Source organism: Saccostrea cucullata, unplaced genomic scaffold, assembly GCF_032062105.1.
Source record: "Saccostrea cucullata isolate Sc308-1 unplaced genomic scaffold, CSIRO_AGI_Scuc_v1 ctg8693, whole genome shotgun sequence".
NCBI classification, from domain to species: Eukaryota; Metazoa; Mollusca; class Bivalvia; order Ostreida; family Ostreidae; genus Saccostrea; species Saccostrea cuccullata.
The window spans coordinates 4,063-17,311 of NW_026926275.1; the positions used below are offsets into that span (position 1 = coordinate 4,063).

Here is a 13,249-nt window from a genome sequence, read left to right on the forward strand (position 1 = left end):
CAGAAATTCTTTGTGACCTGTTAACAAATCAAAATTGAAATCTCCAAGAATTATCAATTTTTTCTCTGTGTCTACAAAAGGTTTTAAATGCAACATAACTTCACGTTCAAATTCTTTAAAAGAACATGCTGGGAACTTGTACAAAACAACTATCTGCACTTCTCCAAGGTCTCTGAAATTTATTAAAGCTATGATGAATTCAAGCAAAGTGTTGCTGAATTTTGAGATACATGACATCAAATGGTCTTGTTTAACGTAGATTGCTGTTCCATGATGAGGACGATTGCTGTCACTTCTCTTTTCATGATTAAACAAAGTCAAGTTACCTTCCATCATAAAATTCTGTTCATCATTGATGGTTAATCTTGATTCTGAAAAACCAATAACATCTGATGCCACAACATTGGGTTCATTTTTGATTTCATCGAAATGTTTGTGAAGAGATCTTGCATTATTAAACATAATTTTCAGTTTGTTCTGCTCTGTTTTGTACAAAGGAATATAACACAGTTTCAGAGGTGCTTCCTTCCTCATTCTTTCCATTTCTTCTACAACTTTTTCATCAACAGTTAATGCTTGCTCATTGAAATTCAGAATATGCAACTTGTCAACAGATCTAACTCTACTAAGAGCTACATAATGAATGTGTGGTGTTTTCCTTGTCCTTGTCTGAGACAAATCTACTAACAATTTCATCAACAGTGCAGCCCTGGGCCTTATGAATTGTCTTACCAGCAGCTGGTCTTAAAGGAAACTGTATTCTTTGATATGTAGTTGAATTGAAAACAAAAGATCGCTGACAGTCAAATATTGGTGTCCAATCATCCATAACATCATCATGGAAAAGATGTCTGTATTTCTGTCGAGCAATTCTCCCTACTGTAGAATCTAAAAACTTCACCCACACTATACTTGGCCTTGATACACCAGGTAATCTGTTTTCAACAAGAAATACAGTACATGATGAACCATTTGTCAAACCATCAGTAACATCAATATTAACTGTAATGTCATATATCATTCCAATGGCTAAGGTTAGTCTTGTCATGAGATTTGCAGTTTTGCTCATCTTGATTTTGCAATGTTCTAAGTAGTCGGTCTTTCACAGACTTACTGTGGTCTTGACGGACACTGTCAACAGCTTTCACAATGACTTTTTCACCAGGAAGTTGCTCTATAAGTTTATTGTTATATTCATCTACTTTTGCATTCATTGTGAAAAGATGGGGAGCATTGTGTGGATAATTTGGACTATTTTCAGCAATGATGCACTTGTGAATTATATCCAAGTCCTCAGAAGTCATCTCATTGTGACGAAGACGGTTCAAAAGCTGTGCAAATTCTAAATCATCCTTTTGTCGCATTACTTCATCTAACTCAAATAAGGTGAAGTTTTCTTTCCAAAGATTACATGCAAGTGCTTGGGCATTTTGTTTTAAATCCTGAAAAATCCATCCATCCATGATTGGTTTCAGTTGAAAGAAATCTCCAACAGCAATAATACTAATGTCTCCAAAAGGCCTCTTCAAACCAGTAAGAAGCTGAAGTCTATCGTTGATGAATTCCAACTTTGCATTGCCAACCATTGAAATTTCATCTATGATGACAACTGACAAATTTCTGTATTTAGTTCTAAATGTGTTCAGTTCATCACAATGCATGTTTTGCTGCCTTTGGTTAATTTTCTGATGAAATGCAGAAGCAATTGTTTGACCACCAATGTTAAATGCAGCTTTACCAGTGTATGCACAAAGAAGAATTCGTATATCGTCTGGATTTTCTCCCTCCTTAGCACATAAATACCGATGTAAAGCTTGATAAAGTGCTCTGATTAACACTGACTTTCCAACGCCTGCACCTCCTGAGAGATATGCATGAATAGGTTCCTGTTTACATTTGATCCATTGCATAACATGATTGAAGAATTCACGTTGTTTCAAATTCAGACTGGCTACAAGCTTTAAATACTCATCATCAGGTAATCTAACAGAACTCTGCTCACTCAGTTGTCTTGTTGATGGAATTCCAACATCAATTCCTATATCATACTCTCTCTGTTCAATTGGCCTTTCAGGATTAAAGTGAACAAATTTTTCAGAGTCAACATTTCCTTCATATTCATCTTCTGCCTCACATTGTTGAGCACCAGGAGCTAATTCATCATATGCTTCTGTCAAATCATCTTGCGCCATCTGCTCTGCCTGCTCAAGCGCATCAGCATTTTGTTCGTACTGTCTGATTTTCTGAGCTAAGAAAAATTTCTTCAGGTTAAATGACTGCTCAAAGCTCTGCTGTCCACACAGAAGATCAGAACTTTCATTTCGCCATGGAGTGAACAGCATTAGTTTTTCTCTATAGTAATTTTCTGGATCTGTCTTTAAACTATAGCGCACATATCTTATAACTCTTGGCGTTTTTCTGCGCTTGATTTTGATTCCATTTTTCAACACAACTAACGTGCTATCATCTTTAAATTCACTTTCAGTATCAGATCCACTGTCTTCATTTTCTGACTGGTGTGTCTCATCATCATTTGTTTCCATTTCAGACAGCTGAGTTACATTTTCTTTTGGGAAAACTACATCTATCTGTGATACATAGTCAGCTAAACACCAGTTTTCAAGTTGTTTTGGACGTTTTGCATATCTTTTGACTATGTTACTGCATTCTATGTCTGTGGAGTTGGCGTTCAACTTTTCAAGTTCTGAATCAGGTTTGACAAGAATTACACGGTCATCAACTGGAGATGTGTTTATAAACATTACGTCTCTTGATGCTTTTGTAAGTGGCATTTGCAAAACCAGATATGCTGCTTCTTGTGCTCCGACTTCAACACTGTTCAGAAATTGATTTCCAATGTGTCTAACTTGTCTCTTAATGTCAAGATTGCCGTCTCTTGCTTCTTTGGCAGCTCTACTCAGAAGATCACTCATACCCCTTTGGGATTTACTTATGTATGAGACAATGTACATTGCACAAGCATATGGATCCAATACATACTGAATGTCAATATTAGCTGCCCATGCATGAAGAAGGGTACTGTTGTAAGCATTCACTCTAAGATCGCAGGGTTTGCGCTTCAGAAATACTTTGGGTCCTCTCAAGGAACTTCTGATGCATTTGATATAATCATCTTCAGATAGCTGTACTACATCCTGCAAGAACTCTTGAAAACTGAAGCTTACATCACATCCATTTTTAAATTCATTCATTTTGTCCTGCATAGCTTTATACATCTTCTTGTATTTCTCAATTTCACAGTCCAAAGGTTCTAATATCATTGTAGTTTGGAGTGGTGGAAGTGGAAATCCAAATCTACAAACAGCCTTTCCCTTTTTTTTGCATGTTTGCGAGTGTTTATGCACCTGTAATTCTATCATCTTGTCTTCTGTATTTCTTTCACATTTTAAGTAGCTATCAACAAATGCAACAATTTCCTTGTTATCATTTTCCAAGTATTTTGGAGCATTTTCAATCCAAACAATCATGTGAACATGTGGTGATCCCCTTTGTTGAAATTCAACCCTATAGAAGAAGTCCTGAACCTTCCCAATAGGATGATGATCACTCTTAATAACAGTATTCAAAAAAGTCCGAAAACGATGATCAAAGTACCTTGTACATGTAATTGGATCTTTTTGAACTAACTTTGATTTTTCACTCCATGTCATGCTCTCAATTTCAGAATCTGTATACTCTCTGCCATCATTTAAAACTCCCAGTGCCTTTATCAGGTCATTCCATCGTGTATCTGCAGCAGAAAAGGACATAAACCAAGTTGGTAGACCAAGCTGTCGTATCATTGCAAAAACATCTTTCTTCCTTGTTTCAAGATATGGAGGAGAATTTCTCAACTGTTTGAATACATAAAATCCCTCATTGTGTCTGACAATGTTGTTAATTTGATCAGGATTTCTTATTTCATTTGCAGTAAAGGTTTTCCCCTTTGTTTTGCACTTTCTAAGAGCTAAATTGCATTTGTCTGTTACCTGTTTTAGTTGAATTTTTTTCAATTTGAAAAACAAGTTTGGCACCGACTGTGCAGCACGTCTATCAACACTTCGTAATTCCCACTTGGCAATATCAGCATATGAAACAGATATTTGACGCTGATTGTTTTCTACTCTTCCTTTACCACAAAATATTGTTGGAAATGACAAATACTCGGCCATTTGATCTTGATACAAACTAAGTGGACGTTGTCCCTCTCCTGGAGCAAATGTGAAGATCTGATTCATATCATATGAGTCACTGTCTAATAGTGTATCACAATTTCCATCCTTACCACTACTATCAACTTCACAGAATTCATCCGAGTCCGATTCATCTGATTGGTCATGTATTGTTGAACCTTGATTGGTGTGGCCCTCAATAAACTCTCTCATTAATTCATTTGCTGAATTGGTAACTTCATGGAACCAGTTGTCATCTATGTTTATGTTTGAATTCTGATAATATTCACTGTTTTTCATTAACCAATGTAAAGCAATCAGAACCTTTGTAGGTCGGATATTTTCATGACAATAAGAGTGTTGAAAAGATAGTTTTCTTTTTAACTTCACAGGTATTGTAATATTTTCATCAAGTCTCCTGGGAAGACTATTGATTGTTGGTTGTATGTCAACTGGCACATTTACAACATTTCCTTTTACAGAATACTGCCCTCCTCTTGGTAATTCTCTTATCTGCATGAAAGGAATTCTTAAGGATACAAGTCTTTCTTCCAATGGTAACAAATTTAGTTCACTTGGTTTTTGTACCCATGTCATTCCATTTGCTAAGGAGAGTTTTGGAGTTCGACTTTCTTTTAAGCTTGAATTGCAAGTGTTGCATATCCATTCCTGCCCATTTACAGACTTTGTATTAGTAAGATACTTTCTTTTGATTTCAGCATCCAACAAAATATTATCGACATTTGATACACTTTCATGAAACCATGTCTGTTGGCAACATGTGCATACAAACACAGGACCCAATCTTACATTGTTGTGAAAATTTTCAACACACTCCACTGCATCAACTCCAAATTTACGTTTTCTGTATCTTTGTTTTTCAGTTTCAATATAGTCAAAATTATCCCGTGAGTGTGCTTTTGATTGTTTTGCAGCAATATTTTCTGATGTTCTATATTCTTCATTTTTTCTCTTTTCTTTCTTCTTCAATCTCTCTTTTTCTAATTGGTTAGGATTTTGTCTCATTTCCTTTTTCTTCATTAAATCTCTTATTTGTTCGTCATGCCTGTACTCTTCTTCTTGCCTTTTAATTCTCTTACTTTCCCTTTCATTGTCTTTAAACTCTGCATCTTGTCTCTTGTTTCTCATACTGTCCCTTTCCTTATCTTTAAACTCTGGATCTTGTCTCTTGTTTCTCTTACTGTCCCTTTCCTTGTCTTTTAACTCTGGATCTTGTCTTTTGTTTCTCTTACTGTCCCTTTCCTTGTCTTTAAACTCTGGATCTTTTCTCTTGTTTCTCTTGTCTGTCTCTTGTCTTTTCCTCTTATACTCTGAATCTTGTCGCTTGTTTCTCATACTGTTTCTTTCCTTGTCTTTAAACTCTAGATCTTGTCTCTCGTTTCTCTTGCTGTCTCTTTCCTTGTCTTTAAACTCTGAATCTTGTCGCTTGTTTCTCATACTGTCTCTTTCCTTGTCTTTAAACTCTGGATCTTGTCGCTTGCTTCTCATACTGTCTCTTTCCTTGTCTTTAAACTCTAGATCTTGTCTCTTGTTTCTCTTGCTGTCTCTTTCCTTGTCTTTAAACTCTGAATCTTGTCGCTTGTTTCTCATACTGTCTCTTTCCTTGTCTTTAAATTCTGGATCTTGTCTCTTGTTTCTTTTGCTGGCCCTTTCTCTTTCTTTAAACTCTGGATCTTGTCTCTTGTTTCTCATATATTCTCTCATGTACTCCTTTTTATCTTCCTTTATTTCTGCTGTTTTTAAGTGACCAATATTACTACCAACAGATTGTTTGTTTGTAAAAGCAGTTGTTGTTGACTGATCTAATCTACAATATTGATGTTCACTTTGATTATTTCTTGGGAAGCTATGAATAAGTGTATGAAAGGCAACAGGCATCACTTCAAATTCAGTTGAAAACTCAATGTGCATACTTTCATACATTGCATACAGAAACCCCAACAAATCATCTAAGCAGCAACTGTGTCTCATCAGAGACTTTCCATCACAATCAGACAAACCGTTTTCCCCATGAGAATGCGAGTCAAAAAAATAAAAATCATTGTCTGAAGCTTTGTACAGTGCTGAACATATCGAGCCAATCATTATTAATACATATCTAGATAATCCCAATGCCTGTTGCAGACATTCATGTAGAGTTTGAACTTGATTTTTGTTATCATCTGTAACTAATAAGCCAAACAATGTATCAAACTTATCAACCATGTTGTGATTTTCACCAGAATTAATATGAACTGGAAGTTCATCAAACATAAGTAATCTACTTTTCAGTTTTCCAGCACTCTGCAGATTCTTCACAACTGTGTTGTACAAATTATCTCCCTTGAGCAGAGTTTGATCTAAAAAGGAACTAGTGAAAGAAAAATTTTCATATGAATTTGACAACATCATAAGTGAATTGCATGTACACTGATTGCCTCTTGAAAATGATGAAAACCTCATGCTTCCCTGATGGAAAGACCCAAACACTAGATTATCTGAATTCTGATGCATACAATTACCTTGTAGTGCATGTGATGTTTCCTTTGGAATATTGTTCATTGTAAATTGAGTAATATTCTGAGTTGAAATCTGAGAGATATTCTGAGTAAGCAACTGAGATAAATTCTGAGTAAAATTCTGAGATAAATTCTGATTCAAAGTGGTCTCAGGGAGAGCCGCAGAGACCACTGTCACAGGGGTGGTAGAGATCACCCCTGCCGGTACAGATGTCATAGGTGTTAGGACGTGGCCTACACCCAGAGGCACAGATGGTTGGACGTGGCCAACATCTGTGGGGTACTTGTCACCCACATCTGCCTTACATGATTTTGTCTTCTTTGCAGCAGCTTTCTTCCAGCTCTTCTTCCTAGGCATTCTGTAATCTACAAAAAATACAAGAACATTATAATCTATATTATAGAAGATTGATTAGAGTAGCCTATACTTGATACATACACACATTCTCAAATTAATAATGCTGCCATCACTGACACTTTCAAAATTACATCTAAAACATATGCCAACATCCATTGAAAGAGGGTGCTTTGGATGAGACCGAATAAACCGAGGTCCTGTGTCGCAGTAGGTGTTGGCATGAAAAAGATCTCCCTGCTTAATGATCCCGAGTGCCGCGTACAGGACAAAATTTGCAGCTCTCTCCACCGGCAAGTGGTGGCGTTTTCATACGAGTGAAAAATTTTCTCAAGGGACGTCAAACAATATACAATCAATGAAAGAGGGATGTAAGTTACATGTAATTGGTAAAACATTTTCACATAAAACTTACCTTTAAGATGTGTTGCACATTTCCAGTATAAGTACCATATACGCTGTAAATGTATCCAACATTTACTAGCAAACAGTTTTAGTGTAATCATCCAAATTACACACACGTACCCTATAAACTATTGTGTTATTTCCTAAAATTTGACATATTTTTTTGGCTTGAATTTTTATGAAAAAAAAGCTCTACTGTTTTGAACTTATAACAAAGATGCTTGGATTTCATAAGATACTGCTTCTTAAAAGTGCATCCCAACTCAATATCAAATGTCATGACAAAGATTATCATATTGCTTAATCACACACCAAAAAAAGTCTTGTCACAAGTAATGCAAAGTGACATGAAAGAAAAATATGTGAGAACAAATATGGTCCAATAAACAAGAAATTGACATTGGATTTATACAACCAGAAGTCTCTGTCGAGACTGAAGCTCTACTTGTTTGTACTTGAAGCAAAGGAGCAGAAAAGTACCTAAGCAGTTGGGAATTGAAAGTTTACAACAGCAATAAATATAAAAATGATCCTTGATTAAGTCGCTTTATGTTCTTAGTGTAGTCAACTTGTGTGCCACATTATATTATAAACAGACTTAAACTGCATTTGGAGTATTTTAAAGAAATTTCTATTTTTAGTAACCAAGGCAATAATATTCATCAAGATAAAAACCGATATATAGAATTGTGTATCTTAGTGTAATCTACTTGTGTGCCAAGTTATATTGAAATCAGATCAAAACTGTAGGAGGTGTAGCATTTTTAAATATTGTTTACAGACAGATGGACAGCTAGACAGATGGACGGACGCCAGACGCATTACTATTGCATAAGCTCTTCTGGTCTCTGACCAGTAAAGCTATAAGTTTATCAATAAGAAAGATATGACTTTGTTGACCCAGATAAATGTTTTGTTTCAGTGACCTTGAACTTGCCCAAATGACCTTTCGTCAAGGTCATGACACAACCTCAGATCACAAGCAATCTTTGAGGTAAAAAAGAAACCCACCAAGTTCATCAATAACAAAGATATAGACTGGACACAAATTATGAATTTTTCTTGTCGACCTTAACCTTACTCAACTTTAATAATCTTGGGTCAAAGTCAAAATTCAATCTTTAAAGGACTGTAAAACAATAGCATCTTGAAATATATTTAATATAGTTGTCTATGTATTCTACAAATGTATCCCACCATACAGCATGCCTTAGGCAAGATTGTGTTAAAATTTCAAGCACCTGCATCGAGTACTTGCTGAGAAAACTGCAATGAAAAAATTTTATGTATGAAACAGACGGATGTACACACAAAATATGAAGTTGACATCCTTTTTTGAACAAAAATGTTCCTTCGGCGCAGGGGTATAATTATAAGGGCTGGGACATTATATCGAGATATCAATATATTGATATATGTGAGGACGATACACATATCGATACATTTGAAAAAATATCAAAATATCTTAAAAAAAACTGACTTCTGTTCTTCTTTGTTTATTTAACATTTTGGGTTAAATATATAAAATAAATAAGTTAAATATAAATGTAGAAGTGAAATAAATAATAATTAACACAACTTGGGTAAATTTTTTTTTTGTTTTACAACATATCAATAACTATTTTGAATAAATTATTCTCATTTGCAAAGAAATAATTTGTTTATTTCAATGCAAAAAAAAAAGATTTTATAAGCAATTAAATATATCATGATACATATTGTATTGTGGCTTAAATATTGTGATACGTATCGATATAGAAAAAGTTGTATTGTCCCAGCCCTAATAATTATAACAACAAGAGGCCCAAAGGCCTTGAATCGCTCTTCAGATAAATTATACAATCTATCCTAAGGCCCAAGATGCATCAACTGACAAAGTTTGATGATTCTTAGCCAGTTAGGACTGAAGATATTTAATTGTAACTATGGAATACTATAAGTAGGTTAATGGTGACCTATTTTTTTATTGAAGGACAAAAGATACATTAATTGACAAAGATTGATGATTCTAAGCCAATAAGTACTTGAAATATTCAAAAGTGGGTCACAGTGACCTACTTATTAGTCAACATTCTCCGAAAACCCAAGGTGCATCAACTGACAAAGTTTGACAATTCTTAGCCAATGAGCACTCTAAAAGTCTTAAATATAGCCATAAATGTCACAATTAGGTCACCGTGACCTATTTTTCAATCATCATTCTCCAAAAACCAATGATGCTTCAATCCACAAAGATTGATGATTCTAAACCAATAAGTACCGGAGATACCTAAATATAGCCATAATATGTCAGAAATAGGTCATCATGGCCTACTTTTTGGTTGACACGCTCCAAAAACCTAGATGCATCAAATGACAAAGTTTGATGATTCTAAGCCAATATATACCTGAGATACTTATATATAGTCATAAAATGTCAAAATTAGGTCACCATGACCTACCTTTTAATCGACATGCTCCGAAAACCCAAGATGCATCAAATGATAAAGTTTGATAATTCTAAGCCAATAAGTACCCGAGATACTTAAATCTAGCCATAAAATGTTGAAAGTATGTCACCCTGACCTACTTTTTAGTTGATACTTTCTTAAGACTAAAGATGCATCAACTGACAAAAGATGCAAGGCCCCCCAAAAAAGGCCCCAAGATGTATCAACTTACAAGATTTGGTGATTCTAAACCTCATGGTGTCTGAATTAATGGGATTATGTTTTTTGAAAAGATTAGTCTTAAAGTTCAAAAAGTAGGTCACGATGACCTACATTTAAGTTGATGTTGTCTGGGGACCCAAGATGCACCAACTGACAAAGTTTTATGATCATAGGCCTTAAAGTCTCCAAAATATGCCTCCAAATCAATTTGAAAACAAAAGCCCATAAAAATTAATAAGAAGGTCACCATGACCTACTTCTGTATTGACATGATGTGAAGTCCTGAGATGCATCAACTTACAAGATTTGATGGTACTAGTATTTATAGTAAGAACAAGATGTGTTTGTGAAACACTATGCGCCCGGCGGCAACAAAGTTCAAAAAATCTATTTTTAGCATATTGGTCACAGTCAAGGTCACAAGGTCATTGACCATGGTGTCAATTGAAAGAACTTAATCGGTGGAGTATGCATCCCAAATATGAAGTCCCTGTCTCCTATGGTTCAAAAGTTATGGCAAAAAGTGTAAAAAGCTATTTTTAGCATATAGGTCACAGTCAAGGTCACAAGATCATTGACCTTGTCGTCGTTTGAAAAGACTTTCATATCAAATATGAAGTCCCTATCTCCTATGGTTAAAACGTTTTATGACAGACAGTGTAAAAAGCTATTTTTAGCATATAGGTCACATACAAGGTCACAAGGTCATTGACCTTGGTGTCATTTGAAAGGACTTTATTAGTGGAGTATGCATACCAAATATGAAGTCTCTATCTCTTATTGTTCAAAAGTTATGGCAAAAAGTGTAAAAAGCTATTTTTAGCATATAGGTCTTAGTCAAGGTCACAAGATCATTGACCTTGTCGTCGTTTGAAAAGACTTTATTAGTGGAGTATGCATATCAAATATGAAGTCCTTATCTCCTATGGTTAAAAAGTTATGACAGACAGTGGAAAAAGCTATTTTTAGCATATAGGTCACATACAAGGTCATAAGGTCATTGACCTTGGTGTCGTTTGAAAGGACTTTATTAGTGAAGTATGCATACCAAATATGAAGTCTCTAACTCTTATTGTTCAAAAGTTATTGCAAAAAGTGTAAAAAGCTATTTTTAGCATATAGGTCACAGTCAAGGTCACAAGATCATTGACCTTGTCGTCCTTTGAAAGGACTTGATTAGTGGAGTATGCATACCAAATATGAAGTCCCTATCTCCTATTGTTAAAAAGTTATGACAAAGAGTGGAAAAAGCTATTTTAAGCATATAGGTCACAGTCAAGGTCACAAGGTCATTGACCTTGATGTCATTTGAAAGGACTTTATTAGTGGAGTATGCATACCAAATATGAATTCTCTATCTCTTACGGTTTAAAAGTTTTGGCGAAGGTTAAAGTTGACAACAGACAAACAGACAGGACAAAAACAATATGCGCCCCGAAAAAATTCGGGCGCATAAAAATATCAACGATTTTAATAAGTGTAAATTTTGATAAACTTTGAAGTGACCTTGAGACCACGTCCTTTGCCCCAGGGTCAATTTTTAATCTTCAACATATCCCCACCCTTGTATGCAAGTTTGGTGAAAATCTGATGCATGGGTTTGGAGAAGAAGATTTTTTTAGCAACCAGTAATTTTGATTTTATTTTCCTGATTATCTCCCCTTGTTTTAAGGTCCCACCCCTAGTTATAGTATAAATGGTAGCCCTTGGGCCAAGGATATCCAGTGACAAATTTTACAGTGATTGGCCAAAGGGTTCTTGTGTTATGGCCCATATTCTAAAAAGTTAACACACACCGCACAATGTAACAAATGGCCATAGCATTAGCTCTTTCAGCCTTTGGCTCAGAAGAGCTAAAAATAAAACTGTGAATGTCCTATTTCATTGTCAGAAATATTTATAAGCAGTCTTCACGAAATTCACTGGTACAAAGACCGAGGACTGTGAAATTTGACATCAGGTTCGTGAAAATCAAAATTCAAAAAGTCTGATGGGCTTGTTAATTATCAAAATCATACCAATTGAATAAATATTTAATCTGTTTTGCTTGCGTAAATTTCATTAATATAATAAATAAAAACAACAAGCATGTGTTGGTGAATTGTATTATTATGTTCCCCAAACGAAGTTGGGGAACATATTGTTTTTACTCTGTTTCTTATTATGTTCCCCAAACGAAGTTTGGGAACATATTGTTTTTACTCTGTTTCTTATTATGTTCCCCAGACGGAGTTTGGGAACATATTGTTTTTACTCGGTTTCTTATTATTATTATTATTATTCTTTTTTTTCTTCTTTGTTCTCCGGTACTTTTTTGTCCGCGAGTGTTCTCAGAAACTGTTCACCCAACTGAGCTAAAACCTTTTTAGGGTTAATAGGTGTGTAGTGTAGGTGTGCAACACGAAGGTTATTTTGCGCGCATACGCATGCACGTGCGGGCGCGTGAAATGAGTGAAATGACGGATATACTTTATATAGCAATAACTTTAACATTTTCTGATGAAATATTTTAAAACTCATTTAATAAGGATATATTAATAGTGTAGATAATGTGACACTGTCAAATTAGCACGAACTCACGCGCATGCACGTGCGCTTCGCTCTGATTGGCTGCAACAAAAATCTCAATATCTTTTCTGTTTTTTGACGAAATGCTATGAAATTTAAAATATAGGCATACTTTAGGATGTACTACAATATGATATATAACAATTGTCATGTAAACACGCGCATGCACGTGCGCTGCAATCTGATTGGCTTAAACTTTAAAAGGCTATAACTCCCTTGTTTTTCACTGAAACAGTATGGGATTTAGAACATAGACAAACATAATGGACTCCCACAAGGAGGTATGGTCGTCATGCACATGCATGCACATGTGCTTTGCTGTGATTCGCTGAAACAAAAATCGCAATATCTTTTTTTAACTCTTGACGAAATGCTTTAAAATTTTAAAGATAATCATGCATTAGGATGTCCTACAATATGATATATAACAGTTGTCGTGAAAACATGCGCATACACGTGCGCTTCAATCTGATTGGCTTAAACTTAAAAGGGCTCTAACTTCCTCGTTTTTCAACCAAACAGGATGGGATTTAGAACATAGACAAACATAACAGACTCCTACAAGAAGATACAGTCGAC

The 13,249-nt window shown here is 35.2% G+C and overlaps 1 protein-coding gene across 1 annotated transcript; it reads right to left on the reverse strand.

The window, feature by feature from the left end:
- Window positions 1-326: 326 nt before the first annotated feature.
- Window positions 327-10,137, reverse strand: LOC134271261 (uncharacterized; the record flags this gene model as incomplete). The annotated part of the gene is made up of 6 exons (XM_062753493.1): window positions 10,113-10,137; window positions 5,786-7,057; window positions 5,449-5,698; window positions 1,115-4,812; window positions 733-1,002; window positions 327-632 (listed from the first exon to the last, which is right to left on the reverse strand). Coding segments are annotated over exons 1-6 (5,821 nt in total), but the record flags the coding sequence as incomplete, so codon positions are not given.
- Between the last annotated feature and the right edge of the window lie 3,112 nt (window positions 10,138-13,249).